This window comes from Moschus berezovskii, chromosome 24, assembly GCF_049115385.1.
Source record: "Moschus berezovskii isolate FMDL1 chromosome 24, NW_MosBer_1.0, whole genome shotgun sequence".
Taxonomy (NCBI): Eukaryota; Metazoa; Chordata; class Mammalia; order Artiodactyla; family Moschidae; genus Moschus; species Moschus berezovskii.
This window is the reverse complement of record NC_142483.1, coordinates 12,648,293-12,669,564: the sequence shown is the minus strand read 5'-3', so window position 1 is coordinate 12,669,564 and position 21,272 is coordinate 12,648,293. Positions and strand designations below refer to the sequence as shown.

General features: G+C 44.6%; 1 protein-coding gene and 1 pseudogene across 4 annotated transcripts in view; both read left to right on the top strand.

Moving 5' to 3' along the window:
• The window catches only part of RFT1 (RFT1 glycolipid translocator homolog), a 47,197-nt gene that overhangs the window by 17,853 nt on the left and 8,072 nt on the right, over positions 1-21,272 (top strand). For 2 of the 4 annotated variants that reach the window (XR_008684165.2, XR_008684166.2), the window contains exons 7-12: positions 788-866; positions 4,938-4,988; positions 5,873-6,003; positions 7,118-7,262; positions 13,259-13,364; positions 18,973-19,222. Coding sequence is in view for 1 of the 4 variants with exons in the window: in XM_055414071.2 (XP_055270046.2) it covers positions 788-866; positions 4,938-4,988; positions 5,873-6,003; positions 7,118-7,262; positions 13,259-13,364; positions 18,973-19,222; positions 19,549-19,716 (930 nt within the window). In the remaining 3 variants the exon portion in view is untranslated. Of the gene's footprint in view, positions 1-787; positions 867-4,937; positions 4,989-5,872; positions 6,004-7,117; positions 7,263-13,258; positions 13,365-18,972; positions 19,223-19,548; positions 21,083-21,272 lie in introns of those variants that run through there. The other 2 variants (XR_008684164.2, XM_055414071.2) reach the window with 2 other exon arrangements.
• LOC148773997 (large ribosomal subunit protein eL33 pseudogene) lies at positions 13,402-17,604 on the top strand (annotated as a pseudogene).

The following is a 21,272-nucleotide window of genomic DNA, read 5'->3' as shown; positions in this document are numbered from 1 at the left end:
TCCTTGGGTGTCTTCATGATCAAGGGCCCCCAGAAGGAATTGGGAGGAAGTAGAAACAAAAAAGTCCTGTCCAGCTAGCTGCCCCTCTCCAGATTTTGCAATCAGCTCTCCGACTTCGAGGCTACCTGTCTCTTACAGGTTGGCCTCTGCCCTTCCTAAGCATTTGCTTCTTTCTTATCCTCCTTGTCCTTAAGAAATGGGCTGCTTGGGTGCTTCCCCTGAGAGTTTTAGAAGAGCCGTATCAGAAGTTTTGCTTTCTCTGTCATACCAATTCTTTGTGGCTTTACTGATCTGGAAGGCCTTACTTTCTTTTGAAATATATGAGCCAAATTCGTACGCTCTATGTGAAGGGACTCTGAATGGCTAAGTTGGCTAAGTAGAGCACTAAGATGTGGAGTACACTGAGCAGAGTTTGTCTTGCAGTTCGGCATGCTTCAGACATCTTTTCAGGGAAGAGCTGACTGTGACTGAGTATGTTCCATTGGTCAGCTTACTCCCAGGGCAGCAGCAAGGGGACAGCACAATTCTTTAGGGGTCTCAGTGAATGAATCTTGGACAGGCCCCACAGGTAGGCTTTTCTACCTAGAGCCTTTGTCTTCACATTTCGAAATATAAATTCTTTGTCAGTATTTGTTGGATGTTTTCTATGTGCTTAGCATTAAATGAAAAATTAGTGGGGACTATCCAAGTTGGGATTTAGGGACCAAACTGAGTTTGCCTCCCATGTAACATTTATGGTATTCTTAGACTTGCAATACCTAGAGTTTTTTTGTTTTGTTTTTTCTAGACTTTTGTAAATTGGGAAGAGGCTAAATTGACTTGGAGTTTTTTCAAACAGTCTTTCCTGAAACAGATTTTGACAGAAGGTAAGTAAAAGGTTGCTCTGAGCAGTCAGGAAACTGAAGTATCTGTGATGGGGAGCTTTCTGGCTATCCAGTGGTTAAGACTTCAAGCTTCCATGCAGGGAGCACGTGTTTGATCCCTGGTCAGGAAACTATGCCACGTGGCATGGCCAAAAAACAAAAACACACAAAACCAAAACCAAAACCACCAAAGTATCAGCGAGGGGATTCTTCAGAACTGCTGGTTGCCTAGATGCAGACCACCTGCTTCCTAGAGCCCCCGGGTCAGAGGACACTCAGAACCGGGAGGGTTTTAAATAAGGAGAGGAAAACTAGCATTTATTAAGTGTGATGCTTCAGTTGTCTAATTTAAATCTCCCCACAGCCTTGTAAGAAAGATATTGTTCTTTTTATTATGGATGAGGAAACTGAGGGTCAGTGAAGTTACATTACTTCTGCAGGGTCCTACAATAATTAGGAGCAACTTACTTTGAATCTGAGTCTCATTCCAGAATCCCACTTAATAATAATGTAATATTATTACATATATTATTACATGTAATAATAAATGTATTAGAGAAATATTCTATCAATTACAGAAAGTTTAGAAAATACAGAAAGCTATCTATACTCTCTCTTGCCTGGAAAATTCCATGGATGGAGGAGCCTGGTGGGCTATAGTCCATGGGGTCCCAAAGAGTCGCAACTTCACCTCTATCTATAATCTTATTTTCTGAACATTTTATACACTTTTTCTGAGCTTTTTTAAAAAAATAGCTTTTAAAATTCATTTACTTTTGGCCATGTTGGGTCTTCGCTGCTGCTCAGGCTTTTCTCTAGTTGCGAGCACAGACTTCTCCTTGTGGTGGCTGCTCTTGTTGCAGATCACAGGCTCCAGAGCACAGGCTCAGGAGTTGTGGCACACAGACTTAGTTGCCCCACAGCATGTGGGATCTTCCTGGATCAGGGATCGAACCCGTGTCTCCTGCATTGGCAGGCAGACTCTTTACCATTGAGCCACCAGGAAAGCCCCTTGTGACCTTTTTAAGAACCCACTTTTTCTCATTTGGAATTGAGATGAGCTGTAAGTACACTCAATACATATTGGATTTCAAAGAATTAGTATTAAAAAATAACATGAAATGCTTCTAGTATTTCTTTTCATGTTGCCATGGTAATATTTGGGGTTAAATCAAATATATTTCTTTAACAATAAGATTCACCGGTGGGATAGTTTGGTCAACCTTCCAACTTCTCAGGACTTACCAGTTTAACAGTGACAGAGCTCTAATGCAGAAGACAAGCCAGGAGCTGAAAGTACATCTTATTTTATATATATATGTATTTATACCCAGCTTTATTTCAAAGAATGAGATTGGAGGCAGCTATAAGCTGCTGAAGGTAGTAGTTTCTCTCTATAAATTTCATGCGTCTGTACATGTATGTATCTGTTACTGAACATGTTTTTAAATGTCTTCAGAAACTATCTTTTAATTATAAAAATAATATAATCCCATTACAAGAATTTTGGAAAATAGGAAAAAGTTTCCTAAAACTCTAGCATTCTAGTACAAACATCAGTTACTATCTTGTTGTTTTTCTTTGTCCACCTTCTTTACTTTTCTTCATTATACTTCCAAAGGGAATCCCTAAGCCTCACTTCCCTCATTTGTGAGTTAAAAGATAGAACCAGGGGGTGCCTGAGGACTCCCCAAGCTTTGAGAACACCTGTTTCTAGCCTGAGGCCGTAACATTTCCATCACAAAAGTGAGACTGTTCACAGGGCTTCTGAAGGAAGTAAAGGTCAGAAACCTTCAGAGAGCTGAGTGAAGGTGCCTTAACTCTTGAGAGCAAGGGAATATGCTGTTCACCACTGTCTCCCTGACACCCTGCTAGGCCTGGAACTTTGATAGGTATTCAGCAAGCTTTGGGTTTTTATAAATATTTATTTATTAGCTGTGACTTGTAGGATCTAGTTCCCTGACCAAGGATCAAACCCAGACTCTGCCTTGGGAGGACAGAGCCTTAGCCACTGGACCACCAGGGAAGTCATCAGCAATTATTTTTTGGTAAAGAAAGGTAACTATAATGAAATTGTATATTGTGATAGTTCACATTATTGTTCAGTTCAGTTCAGTTCAGTCACTCAGTCGTGTCCGACCCTCTGCGACCCCATGAATCACAGCACGCCAGGCCTCCCTGTCCATCACCAACTCCCGGAGTACACTCAAACTCATGTCCACAGAGTCGGTGATGCCATCCAGCCATCTCATTCTCCGTCGTCCCCTTCTCCTCCCGCCCCTAACCTTTCCCAGCATCAGAGTCTTCCAGTGAGTCAACTCGTCGCATGAGGTGGCCAAAGTATTGCAGTTTCAACTTTAGCATCAGTCCCTCCAATTATTGTTAGAACAGGCAAAACAATGGAGGGAGTTTGAGAAAGGGTAGTTTCTTAAATGCACTTTATTTTTTCTTTCAAAAGTTTAAAGGACGGTTTGAATGAGTTTAGGAGTGGCCCTAACTTGGTTGTCTGGACTGCTGTGGCTAGTCACGTGTACAGTGACAGGTTGTCAGCCACATGTTCGAGCCTCTCGAGGGGGCCCCCATGTGTATATACACACTCACACACATATGTATGCTGTTACCTTCTGCCCCCGCGTTTCCTGAACACTGTGTGTCATGTGCTGAGAATACACAGATGACTGAGGAACAGGACGTGGCTTCAAGGAGCTCATTCCCTCCACAGAGACTAAAGCATTTGTGTGGTTAACTCTGATACGGGGTGTACTTGGAAATGTCCGCTCATTCTCCAGACATCTCTTGAGTGCTCTCATTTCCAGGAGCTCTGCTAGGCAACCAGGGGCATGGAGATGACCGAGCCATGATTCCTCAGGGAGCTGACAGAATGTGGGAGGGAGAGGCCTTTGTGCCAGAACCCAGGGAGGTCCCTGCAGAAAAGCCATTGCAGGTGGTGAGGATACCAACAGCTGAGCCTGGGAGCACCAGCCCAGCCTGACTCAGAAGAGCTGGAGGGGTGAAAACCTCCATGTAGGGTGTAGCAGAGGATGATAGTGTGATGGGGGAGGTGGGGGTGAGGCTGGTGAAGGAAGGCTGAAAAGATAGCTTGGGGTCAGCCTATAAAAGGTCCCAAATGCAAAAGCAAGATACTTGCACTTTTTGCAAACACTGTAGAGCCATTTAAAGGAGTGAAAGAAGAGATGACTTAAGATCTGTATCTTAAGATCACGTCCAAAAGCTGGAAGTGTTAGCGATGAGGATGGATTAGAGAAGAGCAGAGATACTGATGGGAGTCGGTGTAACCCCTGCGGGGCCCATGCCTGGAAGGATCTGCAGAGGTCCCTGCCACCACCTTCCCTAAAATGGGACATTGTAGGGAGGAAAGGATCAGGAGAGGGACTTGAGAGAATATCACATTCTCGTCTCTTAATGCTGCTTTCTTCTTTGGGAAAGTGGCTAGGAGGTGAGAGTTGGCCCTTCAGGGCTGTTGGCATCCTCAGTGCTCCTCCTCCATAGCGGTCAGTGTTTCCCATTCAGGGATAATAAGAATATTTATGGAAGTGGGGAATAGGGCTCAGGGCTAATGTCTTCACCTTGAAGGCGTTGGACTGTCTTGAACTAGGACTGCTGAGAATTGCTGGCCTCCACAGAGTTATCTCCACTCAGAGAGGAAACTTCTGATGAGTCTGTGCAGTTTATCATGGACCTTTCATTTCATAGAATTTACACTCAGATTATCTGATTTCCCTGAAAACTTGAGATTATCATGTTTATTATTAACATTTCTGTAACTCTTCACACTTTTAAGAAAACTTATCAGACTGGTTTTATTGATTTTTGTTGTTTTTAATTGAATTGGTTTGTAACTTTGCTATCAATAAAGCCACCAGCACTTTCCAAATTGTTATTGAGATTATTTTAAATCAACATTAGGACAAGGACCATGTCATTAACCAAGTATCTAATTTTTCTGCTTTGACAGTATTTACCAACTGGAAGAGACAATAGACAACAAGAGAAAAGGAAACAAGAAAATACTGTGCATTTGAAATGCTAATTATTTTGCTTTTCCATTTACAGGCGAGCGATATGTGATGACATTTTTGAACGTGTTAAATTTTGGGGACCAGGGTAAGGTGAAATTCTGCAGTGTTTTCATTAAAGATGAGCTATCTTCACGACACTTTCTAATATTTGCCTCTGTAGTTTGATTCTTTTTAAAATATCTATTTATTTATTTTTGGCTGCACTGGATCTGTTGCTGGTGCAGGGGGCTCTTCCTGGTTATGGCGTGCAGGCTTCTCAGTTCGGTGGCTTCTCTTGTTGTGGAGCGCAGGCTTTTGCATTACAAGGTAGATTCTTAACCACTGGACCACCAGGGAAGCCCCTGTAGTTTGATACATTTAATGAAAAAACAAATGTGAAGATTATAAAAAATGAATCCTGAAGATTGAAAATTGTGGGTCTTTATAAATGTATATCTGACTATTCCCTCCTGTATGTCTTGGGCGGCAAGTTCTCTGTTGGGATTCCCTGCCCTTACCCAGCTTTCTGCAGAGCTCTGGGGCTCATTTTGGGGATCAGAGGGTGCCAGGGTAACAGGGAGGTCATCACAGTCATGAAGATTTGGCCCATGTGTATGGCTAAATAGGTCTTTAATATTTTTTCACATTTATATTTGAATACTGTCCCTAAGTAGAGGAAATAAAAATAGAAATCAACTTGGCATTATGACTTTTATAAAAAAGTACTAGTGATGCAAATGTTCTGTATCCTGACTGAATTTCTGTCAGTTGTGATCTTTTGCTGTAGTTTTTCAAGAATTTACTATTTGGGGGGAACTGGGTAAAGGGTACATGGTTCTCCCTTTTATTTCTTACAACTCCATGTGGATCTATAATTATCTCAAAAAGTTTAATCTGAAAAATTATATTAGAAAAAATGTTAATAGTGCTATAAAAATTCAAGTAGAAAAACCAATAAGACTATTATTTCTTTTTTTGTTTGTTTTGTAGGTGTGTATGATATAGTGAATAATCTTGGCTCCCTTGTGGCCAGATTAATTTTCCAGCCAATAGAGGAGAGTTTTTATATATTCTTTGCTAAGGTGCTAGAGAGAGAAAAGGACGCCACGCTTCAGAAGCAGGTAGTCTTGGTTTTCGTGTCCCCATCTTCCAAGTGAATTCTCTCTGTGTGTACCGGATCCGCAAGACAGAGATGTGGAGCTGTCTGTTTCCCTCTGTTTGAGCTGAAATTTTCTTCCAGTTTTCATTCTCCTCTCACATTCTGAATGATGGCAAGGTCCTGAGCTCACTTCTTGTTTCCAGCTTCTCCTTTTCCTCCTGACCAGCCCTTTCTTTTCACCCTTTGTCTTTCTCTGTGACCTTTTCTCTGTCCCAGCCCTCTCAGAACTCTGTAGCTGTCCCCAGTGCAGCACAGACCCCTTCCTGTGGTCTAAGGTTTAAGAATGAGGCTGCCTCCCCCCTCCTCAGATTCTCAAGAACCAAAGGTGAACCGAAGGATGCAGAGACGGCAGCAAGGCTAATTGAGGGCATGGAGAGGAAAACACGGGGCATCTGGTCTCGCTCATCACACCAGTTGTTTAGCTTCTTAAGGACTGTGATGTGCCCAGAGCTCCATTCTGATCCTGAGAATATACGTAGTCTGGCCAGTAAAAACAGAGGAGATTTTAATCCAAGAGTATTTGTGTGTAGAAACTTCCCTTTTCCTAGAATCATTGAAAATATCTGACTTAGAATTAAAAGCAAACTAGTTGGCTTCTTATGTGTCTTAGAATACATTTTACAGATGACAGTTCATGCATAATATCTTTTCAAAATGAACCAATGTGGTTCTTCGTCTGATTTAGGAATGTTTTCTCAGTGTCGATTACAGAAACATAAGAATTTGGACTTGTTTGTCAGGAGAAGCTCACTGACAAAGCTAGCTAGCGATGTAAAACCTTGTCCGTTTAAGAATAAATGTCAGAGGGGAAAGGGAGTGTTTCCTAGGCAACATTTGAGACAATTTATCCTAAACGAGTCAAAAACTAACCTTCCCCTGCTTTCTTAAGGGGCACACTTTGTCTTTTTTCCTCCGTTTGTTAATTGAATAGAAACAAACCCAGGCTATAGAAAAGCAGCGATGGTCCTCAGCAGTTGAAAGAGTGATCCGTGAAACAGCGAAGGGAGAAAGCCAGATGGGAGGTTTCTCTCCAGCTTATGATTCATCCCACTTCCTTCCTTCTCCCCTGGCCCCAGGAGGATGTTGCTGTGGCCGCCGCGGTTTTGGAGTCTCTGCTAAAGCTGGCCCTGCTGACCGGCCTGACCATCACCGTTTTCGGCTTTGCCTATTCTCAGCTGGTTTTGGACATCTATGGAGGAGCCATGCTTAGCTCAGGATCAGGTATGCACAAGAGTTTTTTTCCAGATCTGTTCTAATTTCCCAACCGAAGGAGAGGAGTCTTATGAAATTCAGATACGGTTGATGTGTGTGTTTGTGTAGGGAAGATTGCCAGTGGCTGGGGCACCTGAGGTCACACCAGCTCAGGGTGCAGTTGGGGCTCTGGCACCAGGTTGATCAGTCCCCACAACCTCACTTGGAGTTGTTAGGAATCTTTAGCTTTCCTTTCAGGCCTCAAATGTGTTTTGCCAAGTGCTTCCCTGTGCTCCCTGTAGGGTAAGTGAGGAAGGCAGAGAGCAGGCTCTAATGAGTCTCCACTTGGTACTAAACACATCTGAAGACAGTAAGTGCCACATAAATCTCATGGCCTGCTGCATAAAAGCCTCTGAAGGATAGCCCAGAGCCATTTGCAGAGAATGAAATTGATCTCAGCAAATAAAATGGTATATTTAATCCAGTGACTCTTGGGTTTTGAAAGAGAAAAGTATCGAGTGTGTCTAACTTGGAAACACCTGGTGCTCAGGCCACTGAGTGTCTCAGTGTCACTGGGCCCTGGGGACTTTACCAGTTTCAAGATGCACTGGGTCACGGACTAGCAATCCATTTACAGTGTTTCCTCTTGGGTTGAGCAAAGATGTTTTTAATTCCTCACATCACTAGACAAGATCCTTGAAGACTTTTTTCTGTTGCCCTGTCTCAAATGTAAAGGGCCCTTTCAGATGCCATTCTGCAAAATCACTGGCATGTTTTTGTCTCCACTATAATGGGCCCAAACATTTAATATTAGGAAAAGAAGGGCCGAGTTTCTACACAAGAACAAAGGTCATTAGGTTTGAACAAACAGCTGCTATGAAACCAGTGATGTGGTTTGTAGTGCCCTGGGTCAGGCAACTAGAGGAAACCATTAGCAAGTCAGTGCACAGCGAGCAAGACGAGCTATTTCACAGCAGCTCTGCCCCTCTAGAAAGGTAATCACCAAGGAGCAGCCTTTGTAATGCAGCCACAGGACAGTGCCACAAGGAAAGGGCTGTTCCATCAACGTAGTATTCACTTGCCTGAGTCATTAATCATTGAAGATATATCAACAAACCATTGTCATTGTGTGGTCCTTTTACGCAAGTGACATGCTGGTGCCAGTCTTGAGCACTGATGATAGATTTGTCAGCTAAACGGGACAATGTTAGTTGATAAATAAAGGTAATGAATTGTGTCTCTGACGTTTTATGTCAAAGTCATTAATCATTTTAGACTCAATAGGATATTCTGTTGGTCTCGTCTTCAGAGCGAGAAGAGTCTTGAGAATGGTCTGGCTCCTTAGTCTCTGGAAAGGATGCATGGTTTGCTGCAGTCGCTGCAGCATCTTTAGGACCCTTGTCTCTTGCCTGGCCCAGGCCTCCAGCAACATCCCTGCCCCAGCAAGGTCTTCCAGCATCTGTCTGCTCATCACCGCTCCCTATCACTTTGACCAAATTTCCAGTTGTGTGTGCCTTCTGGGAGAGTGAGTGTGTCTCCCCAGGGTGCCTGCTGGCTTTCCTTCCCTGTCTCCACACCACCCTTCTTCTCCTTGCCCTCTTCCTGACTTTCTGGACTAGTGCTGCAAATCCAAATGCCTTTCCTGTGCCAGAGATATTAACACTGCTGCTCTCCGCCCCAATACTCCTCGCCGCAGTCTTTTTTTTGTTCCCTTAAATACTCACAAAACATTGACTTTCTCCAGAAAGTCTTACTGAATCAGAAAAGAATGAGGAACTTTCCATGGCTCAGCCCAACCACTTAGTTTTGAAAGTGGAACCTGCAGCGCTGCAATCCTCAGTTGCCCCAGTTGCATGTTGGTCTGTCCTTGCCCGTGAAGTGGACTCACCTGTGACCCGACCTGCAGTGGCTCCTTTAGAGACCTCTATGCTGCTTTCCTCAGAGAAGGCAGTGGCAAACCACTCCAGTACCCTTGCCTAGAAAATCCCATGGACGGAGGATCCTGGTAAGCTGCAGTCCATGGGGTCGCTACGAGTCAGACATGACTGAGCGACTTCACTTTCACTTTTCACTTTCACACATTGGAGAAGGAAATGGCAACCCACTCCAGTGTTCTTGCCTGGAGAATCCCAGGGACGGGGGAGCCTGGTGGGCTGCCGTCTATGGGGTCACACAGAGTCGGACATGACTGAAGTGACTTAGCAGCAGCAGCAGCAGCATGCTGCTTTCCTAATGTGGGACTTGGCCACAGCACAGGCAGACTTTCGTGGAGCACTGAGGGTTTGCTTTTTGGTACTTGGGCTCAGCCCTGTGTGTAATTAGGGGCTGTGGAAGTGGTCTGAGACTTTGATCAGACATTTTCCTCATATCTAGCTTTTCCATCCTAAAGGAAAATACAAACATTCAATGAACTTCCCTGAGACTTCTCACATTCATCTCCTAGGTGCTTCTCTCTTGCCCTTTCTTTTACTTTTTTTTTTTCTGGAGAGGGAAGAGCTTATTATTTACAGCCAGTAAGGAGAACACTTGCTTTCCCAAAGCAGTGTCTCCTCTTTCAATTTTAAAAATCTTTTTTTCTTCTCAGGCCCCTAATATTAGTTTCCTGGGGCTGGGATCACAGTGTGTCACGAACTAAGTGTCTTGTGAGAACAGAAATTGGTTGTCTCACAGTTCTGCAGAAGTCTGAAATCCAGGAGCCCGCAGAGCTCTGCTCTCTGAGGCAGCTCTAGAGGAGGCCTCCTCCCTCGCCTCTCCCAGCTTCTGGTGTTGGCTGGCAGTGTTTGGCTGGGAAATGCATTACCACCATCACATGGCTGTCTTCTCCCTGTGTGTCTTCACGTCATCTTCCCCCTGTGACTGTCTCTGTGCCCAAACTTACGCTTCTCATAAGGACACCAGTCATGGATTAGGGCCCACTCCGATGACCTCATTTTAACTTATTATAAAGGTGCTATTTCCAATAGACCATACTCTTAAGTTACTGGTGATTAGGACTTCACATTACTTTTGTGAAAGTGTTAGTCACTCAGTTGCATCTGACTCTTTGCGACTGCATGGACTATAGGCCACCAGGCCCCTCTGTCCCTGGGGATTCTCCAGGCAAGAATGCTGAAGTGGGTTGCCATGCCTTTCTCCAGGGGGAATCTTCCCAACCCAGGGATCCAACCCAGGTCTCCTGCATTGCAGGCAGATTCTTTCCCATCACATTACTTTTTGGGGCAATATAATTCAACCCATACTACCACTCAGTTCAACCCAAAGTTTAAGGTTCCATCTGCAAGTTCCCCAATTCCAAACTCTTTCCCTAAAGTTGACTCAAAACCCTTCTATTCGAATCACCATTTCATGCCAGTGTTTGTGTTCTCCACCTTGCAAAGCAGCGCGCTGTCCACGTGGTGTCAACTTTCAGTTACCAAGTGAGAGGTGCAGGTTGTGAGAGGAGCCCCGCTCCTCTCTGCTAGAAAGAGGAGGACGGAGAGAAGCAGGAAGCACACGGAGCATAGCCTCGAGCCACCGCAGGGCAGACCCTGGTCCCTGCCTCCTCAGCTTGGCAGGGGCCAAGCTATTTCTGCAGCAGTTTGGGGGAATGAAATGCAACCTGACATGATGAAAGTGTGGAACCCAAGAGAGGGCCATCAGCACTACTCTATTAGTACTCCTTTTGTCTTTGTTTTGTTTTTTGGTTGTTTTACCCACAATGTCTCTGAGGTATGCTGGTTCCCACCTCCAGTCTAATCAAGCCATCCTGACCTGAATGGGGAGAAAAAAAAACTCAGAAATACTTGGCAAGTTCACAATCCAGAGGCGTGCTCACTAAAGATTGAGACCTAATCATAGGACCATAGAATGCTTCTCCTCACCCATAGCTCACTATCCCATTCCTAGGCCTATTTAAAACAGTTTTTCTTCTTTTTTTTTTTTAAACATTTTATCTTTTTCACACAATAGTAAGATGCAAATTTTATTCAAGTTCCCATACACTATAAACTGGGAGACCCTGAAACATCAAGGGACAAAACAAAGTGCAAAAATTTCAGAGTATAAAGGTATTGAAATCATACAAGAATCTATTCTCTTATTACTACAGCAGTTCTTTATATCCAGTCAGATCAAACCAAATCAAATCAAATGAATCCATCAGTCCCATGAAATCAACTCCATTAGACCACAAACATCAGGCAAGCCCCTCCACCAGTATGATTGTAGCTTGCTGAAGGCTCAGATAATGGGTAGCATTTTTTAGCAATAAATTGTTTTAAATTAAGGTAACTACATTGTTTTTTTTAAGACATAATGCTGTTGCACAACTAATACAATACAGTATGTTGTCATAATTTTTATATGCACTGAGAAGCCAAAAAAATTCATGTGACCTTGTTATTAAAATATTAGCTCTATTGCAGTTGTCTGGAACCAAGCATGCAGTGTCTGTAAGGTGTGCTGATTCCCAACTCCAGTCTAATCTAGCAATCCTATCTCATCTGAGGGGGGAGAAAAAAACTTGGAAATATTTGTGAAGTTCACAGTCCAGAGGCAAAAGCTCACTGAAGACTGAGACCTAATCATAGGACCACAGAATGCCTCCTCTCCCCAGCAGCTCACCACCACATCACTTCTTTTTGGTATTTTTGATGACTATGAAACTATTTAGTGTCCCCGTGGCACGGGGACCTTTCATATTAAGCAGCTTTCATAACCATGAATAAGTTTCAGATTCTAAGACTCTGGAACTCCCCTTGTCCTGCCCTTTTCTTTTAGTGGTTTCTTTTTTTCTTTATTGAGGTCTAATTTACATAAAGTAAAATACTGTACTCTTAAGAGTTTCGACAAATGTCTACGCCCTTGTAACCAATATCCAGATTAAGATACAGAACATTTCCGTTACCCCAGAAAGTTCTCATAGGGCCCATTCCACCCAGCTGCCCCACTGTACCTCAGAGGCAAGAACTGCTCTAGTTTCTTATCACCGTAGGTTACTATTACTTTTAAAAATATTTTCTTATAAATGAAATTATACAGTGTGAGCACTTTCATGTTTGGCTTCTTTCCCACAGTATGAAGTTTTTGAGATTCATGCATGTTTTCCCATGGATCAATAGTGTTTTTTTTTCCTCCTTGATTGCTGAGAAGTATTTCTTTGTATGGATGGCCCACATGTTGTTTATCCTTTCTCCTGTCCATGGTCATTTTGGGCTGTGAGGAATAAAGCTGCTACAGATGTTTTTGTACATGTGTTTTTATGAACGTGTATTTATTTCCGCTGGTTGTGTACCCAGGAGTAGAATTTTTGGATTGTAGGTTGCATACATGTTTATTTTATTAGAAACTGCTTGACTGCCTCTCGGTGATGACCCTTTTAAAAGAGGGACTCAGGGAATTCCCGTCATGTAGGTTAGGACTCCACACTTTCACTGCTGACAGCCTGAGTTCAATCCCTGGTCAGGGAACTAAGATCCCACAAGCCACAGAAAAAAAAAAAGAGGGGATCAACTCCATTTTAAGGCTCCTGGTCTTCTGTTAGCAGATTTTCCCAAAGCTTGTTAGTTAGCTCTAGAGCCTAATCACTTTGTTTTAGAAGAAAATAACCTTACGAACCCTGATTCTCCCTGCAGAGTTGTGGGTGTTCTGTCTCTGTAGTTTCCTGCTGCTCCTGAGTCCTGGGCTTCTTCAGCTGAGTTTGTCTTCACCTGCAGGGCCACTAGTGTCCCTGAGTGCTCAGACTAGCATGCTTCTTCATGCTGATTCAAAAAGTGAAATTTGTTTGCTGGCCAGATAAGCTTTTAGTTGCTAAGCAAGAGATCTGTATATCTATTCCTAACTGTCCATTTGTTTCTAGCTGCTTATTTTGGTCAGTGCGCTGGAATGCTCAGAGTCCTTCCAGATAGTTAAGACCATGCATCTGCCCAGTGACCACACCAGCAGGGCTCATGACCCCCTCTGGTGTTCTCTGGCCACCCAGCCAATGTGAGGATGCACGGGGGCCTCCCACTTGGGCTCTGGAATCTCAGCAGGTTGTTTGCTTACAGGTCCTGTCCTCCTCCGAGCCTACTGTCTTTATGTCCTCCTGCTTGCCATCAATGGAGTGACTGAGTGTTTCACATTTGCTGCCATGAGCAAAGAGGAGGTAGACAGGTAGGTAACCTTCAAGACACACCTGTAATCGTGGCCTTCCACCAAAATGAAGTAGCTTCTGAACATGTATTTGTAGAAGACTCTTTTAGAGCCCGGAGTGTGGTGCTTTTCTCAGGCACCATTCAGTGAGTCTTCTCCACACTAGGGCTGGGGAGCAACCACTGTTCCTCACCTCCCTTTGTCAAGGGACAAATCTAGGCCCTGAAGGGCTGTGTTAGTTCTGGCTGGCAGAGGTGGGCACCAGACAAGACCCCCTCCTCCACCGCCTCCATGCCCAGTGCTCCAGAAGGTTACTCAGGAGCTTCCTCAAGAGGCAGGTCTACTGGTATTTCCCTGATGGTCCAGTGGTTAAGAATCCACCTACCAGTGCAGGGGGCAAGGGTTTGATCCCTGGTCTGGGAAGATTCCCCATGCCTCAGAGTAACTAAGCCCATGAGCCACAAGTACTGAGCCTGTGCCTCCTAGAGCCCATACTCCGCAGCAGGAGAAGCCACTACAATGAGAAGCTTTAGCACCACAACCAGAGAGCAGGACGTGCACAGCAACAAAGACCCAACACAGCCAACAATAAAGAAATAAAATTTTTAAAAAAGCAGATTTATGGACAATCTCAGGGCTCTGTGACGTGTCTCCTCAGAGAAAGACTGAAATGCACATAGAAGTTTTGCCACATTTTTTCCCGTCCATTGACCCTGAGGTCTGAGCTTCGAGGAGTAGTTCTTAATACTGGTTATGAGTCAGAATGCCCGATGGAACTTGTTAGAAATGAAGATTCCTGTCCACTCCACTCCCACCACTCTCTCTCCTACCGTACCTACAGAGTTGGTAGCCCCTGAGCATGTAAATATTTTCTTTAAAGCTCCTCAATGATTCTGATGTCAACTTCTGCTATGAGCCTCTGATCCACACCCAGGATCATTCATCTCTTGTGTCCCAAATGCCAAAAGTAAAAAGGTAGTATCTGAAGACATCACTGCAGGATGCAGTTGAGAAGGATAACGCTGTTAGCGGCAAAGGAGAGAGAGTAAGACGAGAAGGGGTGGGAGTAGGAAATGGGGCAAGCGGCCCTCCCTTTGCCCCTTGAGGTCTGGGTCTCCTGGGGGTTTCAGGCTGCCTCTGTAGTGCCTTGAGTGCTGTTGAAACCCCTCAAAGTCCTGGTGGGGTACGGGGAGGAGGGCCAGGGTACCTCAGAGGCAGGGGAGCCCTTCCTCCCCTTCACAGCAGCCTTTGTCTGCTTCCCACTGTGGCCTGTCTCAGAGGTTTGGTGACCTGTGGGCTACACCACAGTTGAGAACTGGGTGTAGAGCAGCGGTCCCAGCCCAGACTGATCAAACTCCCCTCACGTTCTGGCCCCCTCCCACACCAGCTGAACTGAAATTTTAGGGGCATGGGCCAAGGAGTCAGCTTCAGGAGATGGCTGATGATAGCTCGGGCTTGAAGAACCGCTGGCCCAGACCAGCTTTCAGAGTAAAAACTGCGTTGAACACTGTGACCCAGTGCATATTTACATGTGACTGAAATGAAGCTCCCACAAGGCAACAAGTACCCCAGTTATACACAGAACACACTGATGATGGCTTTTAATTCTGTTTCAGTTTTTTAAACTGCCATGTCATGACCCACTAAATTGATTTCCCAGCCTACTTTTCAGTCACAACCCATAGTTTTCACCTGTGGTCTAGACATGGTTTTTACTTCAGACAGTTAAATTTATAGCTATACACTGCTTTGAGTCTGTCCTTTTTTTTTTTTTAAGTGGATAAAAAGATCTCTAAGTTTAATTTTGAAAATACTATGTTTTTACTTGAAAGGTGCTTCTAACATGAAATAATTTAAAAATATAATTTAAAACATACTAAATAAGGTACTGAAGTGTGTTGGAAAGAACTCTGGACTAAGGAATCTATCTCTTTGAAGGGAATTTTGTTACAATAATTGCTGCATTAATGTTGAAGGGGAGAAACAAGACTAAGCCTGCTTAAAACATTAAAAATATATTATCTTCCAACAAATCATGAGGGAGTACAGACAGTGACTGATTGCTTTGGTTTCTCTTATATTGCATTGAACCAGAGGAAGCAGCTTTTTAAGTTAGTTGTAATAGGACCTGGACAGCATATTAAAATCTGGAAAATGATTTTCATGGTATTCAGTTCAGTTCAGTCGCTCAGTCGTGTCCGACTCTTTGCGACCCCATGAATCACAGCAGTTGTCAACATAGAGAAAAGACAGAGCCATATTCTCATCTGAAGTAACTCACTTCCCCTAAGAGTAAAATGTGGTTTTAAGCATGGTCTCCAAGTTCGTATTAAATGTAGCAGCCCCCTTTTTCTCTGGGCCCCTAGCCCCAACCCCCAGTCTTGTTCTGAACACATGGAATACCTGGGTTCATCACTGACCCCAGCCTTTTTTTCCTTTCTATGCATTTCTGTTCCGTTCCGTCGCTCAGTCGTGTCCGACTCTTTGCGACCCCGTGGACTGTAGCCTACCAGGCTTCTCCGTCCATGGGATTCTCCAGGCAGGAATACTGGAGTGGGTTACCGTTTCCTTCTCCAGGGGATCTTCCTGACCCAGGGATTGAACCCGGGTCTCCCGCATTGGAGGCAGACGCTTTAACGTCTGAGCCACCAGGGAAGCCAGATATAAAACAGTAGTAAGATTTTTTTGTAGTATAATTGAGTAGCTTTCATCTATTTTACTTATTGAACTACAGGTTAATCAGTGTTTGTTTGTTTTTTAATAAAAATAAGGCATTTGGTTGGATGTGAAATATTAGAATGTCCTTTGAGCTGCAAGTTCCTTTTTTGTTAATAACCTCATAATCTATATAGAAGATTGATGGCTTTACATTATGCCCCATTGAAGAATCTTGGTTGTGTTTTGTTAAGGCTGTCTCATTTTCTTTTGTTCATTTGACAAATTTTTTTGAGCATCTGTTCTCTAAGAGGCATTGCTTTAAGCTCCAGGAGTATAGCCATGAACAAAACAGACGTGATCCCTGCTCTCCTGCAGGAATAAGGGAAGCAGACAGCAAACCAGTAAATAGATAAGAAAATTGTGCTCTGTGGAGAGCTAAAACAGGGTTATGTGGTGAGATTGGGAGCCCTTTTAGATCGGGGTCTTTCTGAGAAGGTTGCATTTGGCTGAGGCCTCGATGACCAGGAAGAGTCTGCTATGTACCTTTGAGGCAGAGGGGACAGTGATGCAGAGGCCGAGGATTGACAGCTCCTTTGTCTGACTTGTTGGCTCTTGAGTGCCCCCCGTGGAGTTGGACTCCGTAACTGTTGACTGAATGAAGGACAAGTGCCGTCTTCTCACCTAGGCACGTAAGAGACCCGCGCCATCCTCTGCATAGTTTCCTAGGCTACACTGTTATGGCTGTACCTTGATGTTTTCAGCCAGCACCCACTGGGGGACACTTCAGTTGCTTATCTTTTGATAAACCTGATTAAAAATAACTTCCTGTTTATGTTAACCAAACCTTAGAAAATAGTCATTGTCGCTGACTAATTTTCCATTGTTTTACAAAGTGGCATTTTAATTTTATCTTAAAAAGTTCTTATTTTATCCTGTAGTGGATAATGCCTTTAAGGCTATAAATTTTGTTGGAAAGTTCAACAGTTGCAGAGCCCCCTTCTAATGAGAAACAGTAGACTTCCTCATTATTAGTGCCTCCCAAGTGGCTACACCGAAGAAGCCACACTGTAACTTGTCCCTGCTGGAGTTAACTTGAATTAGCTACCAGTTTCATTCATTGTTTCCTTTCTGCTTGGAGTTGGGTGAACATGACTTTGAAAGTTTATGGCTCTTTCAGCCATCTTGGACCCTGTGGAGGCCTGCTGGGAATGGGACTTCTAAAACGACAAATATGTCTGGAAGGCTGTGGTCCAAGGCCATTTTTGCTGGCTATAAACGGAGTCTACGGAAACACACTGCTCTCCTGAAAATTGAAGGTGTATATGCTCGAGATGAAACTGAATTCTATCTAGGCAAGAGATATGTTTATGTGTACAAAGCAAAGAACAACACAGTAACTCCTGGTGGAAAACCTAACAAAACCAGAGTAATCTGGGGAAAGATAACTTGAGCTCATGGAAGCAGTGGCATGGTTCGTGCCAATTCCTAAGCAACCTTCCTGCTAAGGCCTTTGGACACAGAATCCATGTGATGCTGTACCCTTCAAGGATATAAACTTCTTGAAAATAAATAAAAGTGTGGATTTGTAAAAAAAAAAAAGAAATTTATGAACCTGTGGTCTGAAGAAGAACCAAACGTTACACATCATCTTCTTTTTGGAAAATTGGTCAGAGTACTGGCCCACCCTCAGTGGCTTGTTATAAAGTTGGCCATTCTGATTATTGATTAGCATTAGTGAAGAAGCTTCCTCTGTGAAGATGTGGGCTCTTCTACTTCGATTACTGATTAAAAAGAAACTTTGTTGACTGAGAAGCAAATGAATTACTTCTATGGAATTCTAGATGAAAGCACTGTCCCCTGTTAGAGTACAGGTGTGTGTGTGTGTTTGTTCTTGATGCCACGCACTCCGATAATTATGTCTCCCATAGCACCTTGTGCTTGGTCAGCCAAAGGACAAGAACCCAGGCATTTGGGGGACCCAGTGGCATTCTCGCCACCCCTCCTTCCTGTGCAGAAGCTGAATGGTGGTCTCTGAGGTTTCCTAACCCAGCTGACAGAGCTTGGGGATCTAAGGGGTTTGGTTATACACTTAGATTGCCTGCTGTGTGCTCAGCAGAAACCAGATGCTGGAGAATTTGGCTCATGGTTGTACCACAAGCCTTTTGGAAGACTTTTATCTTTTCTGAGACTCAGTCAAGAGCTGAAAACTGAAGATAACTAAGTGATGTACTGCCCTGGAATCAGAGAAGTGAAAGGAACAGTGTAAGCCCTCCAGTCACAGGACCCACAGAGCTCTCGAAAGGTGGAGAGTCAAGGAGGGATGTGTGAGAGTCTGGGAAACCCTGACAGTGGGCCAGGCCTTGCCCCCTCTTCCCATTCTGTGATGGAAGCTGGTCACTTGCTTTGAGTGAGATCTGCTGGCCAAGGTAATGGGGCTTCTGCCTTTCCCAAAGGAAGCAGTGCTAAAGTTGTCAGGTTGGGCTGTTGGGCTGTTGGTTCACTCCTTAGCAGATTACTCAGCCTCTCTGGGCCTGGTTTCCTTGTCTGTAGAATGGATCCAAGCTCCGCAGGGAAAGGACCCTGTGTTTGTCCACCAGCACATTCCCAGCAGCCCTCACAGTACCTGTCCCGGTGACTGTTCACGTGAAACCATTAACCCGTGTCATATTCTTGTGCCTCACGTTAAGGCAGGCTGAACAGCATTTGTATGCATTTTGATTACAGAGTGTCACTTAACCAGTTACTATCCTTAAACACCATAAATATGTTGAATTGTTCTTTTTTTACTCTTCTATTCAGGGCTGAGGGGGACAGTGACGTTTCCATGTTATCCACTTAGCAGTTGATGTAAAAATCACCTGGATCATGGGATCTCAGAGGTGAATTCATGTTCACAGCCCCTTTCTTTGCAGCAGCCCTGCCTTGGGACAAGGTACCCACTGCCCTGTGTTTCCTGCCTCCCTCTCCCCAGGTACAATTTTACAATGCTGGCCCTGTCGTCTGCCTTCCTGATGTTATCCTATGTCCTGACCCGTTGGTGTGGCAGCGTGGGTTTCATCTTGGCCAACTGCTTCAACATGGGCATTCGGATCATGCAGAGCCTTTACTTCATCCACCGCTACTACCAGAAGAGCCCCCACAGGCCCCTGGCTGGCCTGTTCTTGTCACCAGTCCTCCTTGGGACATTTGCCCTCAGTGGTGGCATTACTGCTGTTTCAGAGGTGAGACCCCCCATAGCCTTCACACCACATGCTTTTGCAGTCTGTCTACTCACCCTTGCTCCAGACATTCCCTTCTTATTCTGCCTGAACCAGCTGGACAAATACCTACTTCCTCGTACCCCTTCCCCTAAGCTTCAGGCCAGCATCTTGTGATAGAAATGACTGAGCATTGGTACCTGTGGGAACAGAGCAGACCCTAGTCCATAGCTCTCACACCTTTTCCTGATTCGAAGCTGGAGCAGTAGAGTCTCCACTCTCCCTGGCTTGCCTAAAAGGAAGGAGATATGACTGGGAGGCCAGGGAGTGACGGTGGTTTCTTTCCACAGGTGCTCCTCTGCTGTGAATGGGGCTGGCTAGCCCGGCTGGCACACATCGCTGTGGGGGCACTCTGTTTTGGAGTGACCCTTGGGACAGCATTCCTCACAGAAACCAAGCTGATTCACTTTCTTAGGACTCAGTTAGGCGTGCCCAGACTCGCTGACAAAACGACGTGACCTTGTGGAAGCCCTGTGGCACCTGGACCAGCTGTGGGGTGGTCTTGTGGGTGGAACACGTGTTCTGTGGAGGAGAGCCAGGCCAGGGGTCTGCAGTGCAGTGAGACCAACCCAGGCAGGTGAGTCATCGGAGCGAACCACTGGACCAAACACTTACCATCCATTTGAGGTTTCAGATAGCAAGGGGTTCCATTTTTAAGGGAAGACCAAAAAGTTATTTTAAAATAGATACAATTATTTTTTTGTTGTAATCGGCATTTTTCTGAGTAATGTATTAATTCCTCTTGGGTGTGATTGACCTTAGGAACTGTGTGTCCCACATATTCTATCTTGGATGTCAATTGTTAACAATCATCTAGCTCAGAAGGACAGATATAGCCACTTTACCCTCCACAGGAGTATTTATCATGTTCTATAAAAGCAGGAAGGAGACTTGGTGTTTTGTGATATTGTACAACAAAGTTGGCCCCGGAGTTGTGGCCTACCCCCCTGTGACCTGGGTTTTTAGAGAAGGAGAAATGTTAATGAGAAATCCAAGAAATGAAGATACAGAGGCTTTCAGATCACATTTCCCGCAATTAGCCAGGCAGAGTCAGCATCTGTCCCCTTCATGGCTGTCCCCCCAAAGGCCACCACATGGCTTTCCACAGCAGGGGCAAGCCGGCTCATCTCTGGCCTGGCCTCTGGAGAAAGGACACTATGATCCTTCACGCACTCTCTTGTCCCCTGAAGGGAAGCCCGCTTTGCAGTCAGCTGTAAGTTCTCATGAGGAGGTTGTACAGATGACTAGAGTTGAGTAGAGGTGTCTATTTTCCATTAGAATAAAATAGGGTAAATTCTATTTACCTAGTGGCCCCTTTCCCACTGACCCCTTACTTCCGGCCCTGGTCAGTGCACCTGAATTCCAGGACAAGGCTGGTCGGCCTGCAGGTCTGGTCCTCCAGACCGCAGTGTGAGCCCAGGTGAAGGTTTGCCTCTGTGCCCTGCACCCAGCAGGTGAAGTCACCAGGCGTTGTTATCATGCAGCAAGGCATTTTTCTTCTTTTGTTAATATATTAATTGATGTCATTAATGTATTAATTGGATGTAATTGGCCTTTGGAGCTCCATGTGCAACCTATATCTTGGGTGATGATAGTTAATAATCACCTAGCCCTGATGTCCCCAAACCTTCTGTGTTTACACCCAGAGAACAGGGCAGCTTGTATCAGATGGTGGTTTACCTGAAGTGCACAAAGTTAAATCCAGTGACCCAGGGAGAATGGACACGTGTATGGGTATGGCTGAGTCTCTTCACTCTCCACCTGAAACTGTCACAGCATTGTTAATTGGCTATACTTCAATACAAAATAAACTGCTTATTTAAATCCAGTGTCCCAGAGCCAGTGCCAAGAGGCCAAGGATAAAGACCCCCTGAGACTGGGATCCAGTTACTTGGACACCTGTGTATCTAGTCAAAGAGAGCACGCTTTGTATTAGTTGTGGGGACAGTAACTAAATGCAAGGTGTCACTGAGCAGTCGGAGGCCCTCCAGAGGCGTGGGCCTGGCCCTTGGTT